Source organism: Antennarius striatus, chromosome 13, assembly GCF_040054535.1.
Source record: "Antennarius striatus isolate MH-2024 chromosome 13, ASM4005453v1, whole genome shotgun sequence".
In the NCBI taxonomy this organism is placed as follows: domain Eukaryota; kingdom Metazoa; phylum Chordata; class Actinopteri; order Lophiiformes; family Antennariidae; genus Antennarius; species Antennarius striatus.
In genome coordinates this window covers 17,817,501-17,824,072 of record NC_090788.1, presented here as the reverse complement: position 1 = coordinate 17,824,072, position 6,572 = coordinate 17,817,501, and the positions used below count along the sequence as shown (strand labels likewise).

At 40.2% G+C, this 6,572-nt stretch overlaps 1 protein-coding gene across 1 annotated transcript in view; it reads left to right on the top strand.

Moving 5' to 3' along the window:
* Positions 1–3,501: 3,501 nt before the first annotated feature.
* The window catches only part of mtus2a (microtubule associated tumor suppressor candidate 2a), a 28,985-nt gene continuing 25,914 nt past the window's right edge, over positions 3,502–6,572 (top strand). Inside the window, exon 1 of the mRNA XM_068330447.1 lies at positions 3,502–5,565. Within this exon, the coding sequence (XP_068186548.1) occupies positions 3,502–5,565 (2,064 nt within the window). The remainder of the gene's footprint in view (positions 5,566–6,572) is intronic.

Sequence of the window (6,572 nt, the reverse complement as noted above, 5' to 3'; positions counted from 1 at the left end):
CGCTTATACCGATTTCTTACCTCAATTAGATCTCACAATTAAGTGGAGCAAAGCCCACCTTTATTACATGTTATAGCCTCTCTCCTTGAACATGTCTTCTCCTCTCTGGTATCTGAGTTCCATAAAAAAAAAGTCAGAGTGAAATGGAAATAATCTCATCTATTTATTGGGAGGTTAACTGGATGTGATGGGCCCACATGAGCAGGCATCCTCAGCAACACTATATTCTTTGGACTCTGAGACAGAGTAGTTACAACATAGATACTAGTTCAGGGGTTTAAAGGTCATAGCTTAACCTACAGGCAAGGGTCAAAACCAACAAGCACTGAAGACCTGAATAATGCCCAAGGGGGAAAAAACTGAAACAGGTTCAAGACCCAGGGAAATGATTGAAAAGAGGTGACAAACATCAGGTGCAAAAGACGGGCAGAACCAAAAACCAAGCAAACACGTGACGAAGCAAACTGGGAGCAGACAAGGACTCTCTGGAACATTTAACACAAAGGTTCAAATACAAACCAGCTCATGGGAGCAGGGAAATACATGGAATTCACTGGAAGGAATAATGAGACTCAGGTTCTATCAGTCAGTGTGGCAGACAATCAAAGTGGAGGGAAGACTCCGGAGAAAAAGAGAATGAGCAGAGAGAAAGTACAAAAGTGAAAACACTAGAGTCCAAACAGAGACAGGTGAACTAATAGGGCACTATAAATGGGAGGAAAAACAATCAGACAAAATATAAGGAGGAGGAAACAGCTGTACTTACTGTCTCAATTGCTGTTTTCTCTGTTCAAGCAGAGGGTGCGTGATAATCAATGTTTATCCACTTTTAACCCTCATAATTGCCTAATTGTTATTTCTGTCTAAGGAAACATCAGACCAACCCTAATGGTAGTCCAGCTTCCTCCAGTCCCATTTAATTTTTATTTTGCTTCCCGTGCACCAGGCAGAAGATGTTTTTTTGGGGTTTTTTAATAAATGGGTGTGTCCCAAAGCAGTCATATATAACGTTTTATGCTTTTAATCATGACAGTGGAATCTTTATGTGCACCGTCAGAGTCAGACAGGGTCTTTTGTTCTCTGTGTCATTGGGTTTAGTGTATTGTCTGCCTCACTGTGAAGTGATGAGCAGTTTATTCTGGTTCAGCCACTGTGACCAAGTTTAGATCTTTTCATCTCAACAGTGCTGTCATCAGCACAGCCTCCAGTGCTGCATCAGTGCCACAATCAATGTAGTACACACTCTGTAATACAACGCTGTCTCTTTGTCTCCCTCCCACTCTTCTATTTCCCCGCCTGTTTGTTTGTAATTATGATGTAATTGTTGGTACAATTTATAGTTACATATTATTAGTGGGTAAAGAGGTAGAATGAGGATGACAGTGGGGCTTACAGTGTGTTGTTATTGATCTAGGGCAGAATATGAGCAGAAAATCTTATTTTAATCAATATATTCTAGCAGTGTGTAACACATAGAAAACAGATATAAATAGGTATGGCGGTAGGTGAATATATACTTTTGATTGTTTTTGTTTATTACAGTTTGAATTACTTCTAGGATGATTTTCAGTAATACAAATGAAAAACCATCAAGCTATGAAAATATAGCTCGATGCCTGACTGGATGGCAACAGATATGCCAAAGGCAGTGAGCGCTGTCTTATCAGTTCATCCTCCCGCAGGACACACAGAGAAGACATCCACTAATGAAAGCGTCTCCAGCCACACGGAGCATATTGACAGAAGTTCAACTACAGCCATGCTACAAACAGCCTGTTCACTACCTACCTCATTACTAAAACAGACTGTTATTCACACAAAGGCGCTCACAAAGGCTGAAAGCGGAATGAGCTAAATGGCTAAAATTACTATTTCCTTCTGCTTCAAGAGAAAACAGTTTTTTTGTTCCATTTCTACAAATGTATTATTTATTTTTATGTCAGAAGAGAAATAAAAACACAACAAGGTTCACCTGTTTATTTGTTTGTTTGTTTGTTATTCAAATTAGATAATTTTGCCTACTAACTAGAAATCGGCTAATGAATGTTGATGTGGTCAGGATATATAAGTCATTGTGACCCAACACCATTCCTTCCCATGTCCACAGATTGTAATGAAATCAAAATATACAGTAAAGTGGTCCTTCATTCCTGACATGATATCAGAAATTAAATAATGAAAGCTGACAGATTTTTTGATTTATTTATTTTTTTCGGTTTAGTCTAGGTCTTCAGTTCCGTAGCGCAATTCGTTTTACAGTGTCATTCTACATTTATCATAATTAAAAGATTAAAAGACGCCGGAAGTATTTTCTCCATAATGCAAAACTGTATGAATCACTCAAGTTTTCTCGGGTGTGTCGTCAATTAATTTGTGTATTTAATGTCAAACTGTACTTAAACCATCCTACACATTGATTTGGTGTAACATCTTATCAGTTACATTGAGATGATATCTACCGAGTGATGTAACAATTTTCAGTCTTAGTTTTCTACCCATCCTGCAGACTTTGGCTGACAAGTGAAGCAGGATGTGGTGTTATCGTGACAGTGGCTTAAATATCCATATGGTGTGTTAGAAAAACCATGTTGAGTGTTAACCCTCCTGTTGCTATCAGGCCTACAGCACAGATTTATATCTCCTAAGCCCCAGGGCTGTTATACCCCTGACATATTAGTTTCATCATGGAGAAATCAGGCATACACTTACAGATTAGGCCATTTTACATTGGAATATATTCTGTGGAACCAAAATGGAAAAACTCTTTTTTTGAAGATATTTTTCATCTAGTGTAGAAAAAAAAATGTCATTAGGAGACACCCATTGCTCTATTCAGATATCTCTAGATGATTCCTTTGTTTAAAAGTCTGTAGCAATAGCTAGCTCATGTTTCTGTTCACTTGTCCCTTTTATTTATTTATCTAATCGACACTCATTCTGTCATCATAAAGCAATGAATGCATTCCTATTATTAATTCTGTACCTTTCTTTTGATTAGACAATAAAATAACATTTTTTTAGCCAGTGTTACATATTTTACTCTCAAATTGACTTAAGTTAATGTTTTAATTCAGCAGATGGTTGTAAAAAAAAAGGCCAGGGAGGGGCTCAGAAAAAAAATTAAGGGTACAGCTCCAGATAATGGGATGTACATTGCTGTTGCCAAGACCTGTTTATTGTAAATATAAAATAATTTAATGTATTTCCCTTTGTTAAACCTGCCTTTCTTGTCTTTTATTTCAGATTGAAGAGACCGACAGGATATCTCCCTGAAGAGCCATCAAACACAGCTTTCTTAGCTCACTTAATTAAAGATAAGGGCTGAGTTTAAGTTAAAAAAAAATAAAATTCATGAGATGACATTTTGTCCTTGGAATAACCAGCAAAAAGACCATTATTGCACAGACTCCGAAGAAGAGAGAGAAGAAGAGAATTTATAAGTCCTAGATGGCCTCAGTGTCTTGTATAAGTATTTGAGAACACCAACATAACTGGTTCAATATGAGCATCCCGACAGGTTACCAGGGAGTCAGAGTCAAAGTAGACAGAGGGGAAAAGATTTTAAACAAAACCCAGATTCAGTTCCCTGAATCTGGGGATGACAATGCCAATCAATTATCTTCAATTGCTGATCAAGAAGGTAGGGGACTGCTAGAGGATCCAGAGTACAGCACAAGCTCCATTCCTCCTTTGGTCTCTCAGAGTGAATCTCCTGAGAAGTTTGTAATCTGGGGGTCTGAGCAGCAATTAGTGGAGCCTGAACTCAGAGGGTTTGAGCTCTTGGAATGTCAGGAAGTACATACATTTCTGGGAAACAGAGATCAGGGGGATAATGGAGAGAATGAAGAAGATGATGGAGGAAGCATGAGAGATTGCAAAGATGAAGGTCCCATGTCTATATCCTCAAGCTCAACAGCCAGCTCTGCTTCAGTAAAAGGGAGGACAACTGACAATGAAAGCAACAAGATGGAGGGTAGAATAGAGAGAGACAAAGAGGTGAAGACAGTTAAGTGTCATAGTACCGAAGAGCTAGATGCATGTATCACTGGACCGGTAGAGCAAAAGCACATCAGGTCAAGCAGAGCAAGAGAAAGGGAACGGCGGATAGGAGGTCTGAAGGAGTCCAAGTCCGAAACAAATGTCTTTGTCTCAAGTCTGTCAGCTGTTTGCCTCAGTGGGAGCTTATCCAGTGCTCTGGATAGTGGTGGAGAAGTGGAATCTCTCACCAATCTGTGCACCTCAAAGACCAACCCATATTCCAATACAAACAACACTACCTCAGTCCAAACCAGAAGAAGGGCAACTCCTATAGATGCCAACCAGAACTTCCCAAAATTTTATCCTCAGGAGAAACATGACCATGCTCAAATCTATAGCCAAGTTCAGAGGCAGGAAGAGAGACTTCAACACAGAAATGGATTGTCCTCTGATGGGGGGCTGGGCCAAAGGAGGAAGGCTGGATTTGAAGAAAGGGTGATACCACCACGACGGCAACAGCTCGTAAGACCCCTCTGTCAGACAGAGATAGGAAGGGCCAGGAGCTTACCAGAACCCAGTGTGCAACAAACTGAGTCAGGACAATTGTCTTCCGCCAACCTCTCCACAGATTCTCATAGCAGTGGGTCACACAGAAAGTTTACAAAGTCAGCTTTACGTGAGCCGTCAGACTTTTCTGCCCTCTACAACACATCTGGAGCCTCACAGCTCAGACAACCCAACCAGCTGATCCAGAGGGAAGTTCCACTAGCAGAAAAACATCCAGGCCCAACTTCATGGCGCAACTCAAGCCCTATCACTCCTTCTGCCTCAGAGAAGAGATCACAGATTCAACTCACATACAGGAGGAATTGCTCGAGTCCCAACAGGATGGGAATTGACTCCAGGTCATCCACCCCTCCCAGCTCACCACTCAGGACACCCCTGGGCTCACCACGCAGGCAACCCTCCATGTACATTGTTTCCAGGAATGTGTCTGGTGTAGTTAGGCACATCCCATCTGGATGCAACCTCACTTCTACGACAGCTCAGGGCAATAACAATAGCTGTGTGAGAGCACCATTCAAAACCAATATAAGCACAAGTGGAATCCCCAAAGCACCTCTTAACAACCAGCAGAGCTCTAAACACACCCCCAGCCCCAAAGAGAGCTCCCCATCGCCCACACTTAAGCCGAAAGGAGTCCGTCCCAAAATCATTACCTATGTCAGAAAGAATCCTCAGTTTAAGACCCAAGCATCTGATGGACCTTATCAAGTATCATCTCTACCATCACGGCTCTCAGCTTATACTCATGGACAAACAGCCAATTCCATGAAAGACACTCCTAAAGACCCGTCCATACTTGAATCAGAAAACAGAGGAGCCCCAGTACTCAGTGCCTCCAATCTGCTTTATGAAAAACATCTCCAAGAGATGCAGACAAACATCTTTCCATCAGGAATGCTGAGCAGAAGTATCAGGCCCCCTGGACGAACACAAACTGTTCCGCCTGCACACACACACAGCCACACAGCACCCCCAAAACTGGGCAGTAAAGTAGACGGTGTCTACGGGGCATCATCAGAGGTGAGTGTTATTTGCAGCGTCCAATTTCAGTTTGCATTCTGTTCTGTCTTATCTTTAGTCTTCTCTCACTGTCTCATTCAACGAATGACTGTTTCTTGTGAGTTTCAACACAATTCTTTATTGATGCACATTCACATGTACAGTAAAGGAAGAAAATAGAGCCTGAATGTGACGGTTCCCATATCAATTAGGAGATAGTTAGTAGTAGTCATTAGTAGAGAATTACATTTCTCATATGAAGAATGATATATACTTTAAGTACAAAGATGAACCTACCAATTTAATTGACTTTGCATCTCAGTGTCGCTAGCTGATGCCTATAATTTCTATCCTAGAGTAAAGCATGTATAATTGATCACAGTTCTTCTGCATTTTATTCCCAGTCTCAAAAGTGCAGCTCATTATCACTTTAAAATCATTCCTTATTGATTCTGATTAAATAGCTTCATTGGGTATCCATATTCATGCAGAGTCTAACACCAGAATGTGGAAATAAATAGTTAATGCATTTTGGACTGAACCCACAGGGACATGAGAACCTGTAATGCTTTGCATGTCACTGTGTGAACTGTATGTTCAGAATTTGTCCAGCACACACAAGATTATTCAAGACTTCATCTTGAATTTTTATGCCAGAGGACATTGATGGGGTTTCCCTACAGGTTTACATAATACTGTCTTTTAGCATAAATAATACATTGTCATGAGAGTTTTATTAGAAATTCAAATTGATTGCATTTATTTGCATATGATCAGAATTATATACTCTACTTAGATTGTGAGAGGAATACAATGTTTTGCCGTCCAGTCTGTTCACAATATTCCAAGCTAAATATATAAAATCAAACGTGTTTGATACCGTTTATGTGGCAGTCATGTTTACATGGGCAAAAGACAGCAGAAAATCCCATCAAGTTTTCACTGTAGAAATCATTCATTATTTACCTCCATGAAAACTGAGTCATGTCTTCAGTCATTGCAAACATGCATGTTTTAAAATAGTAACT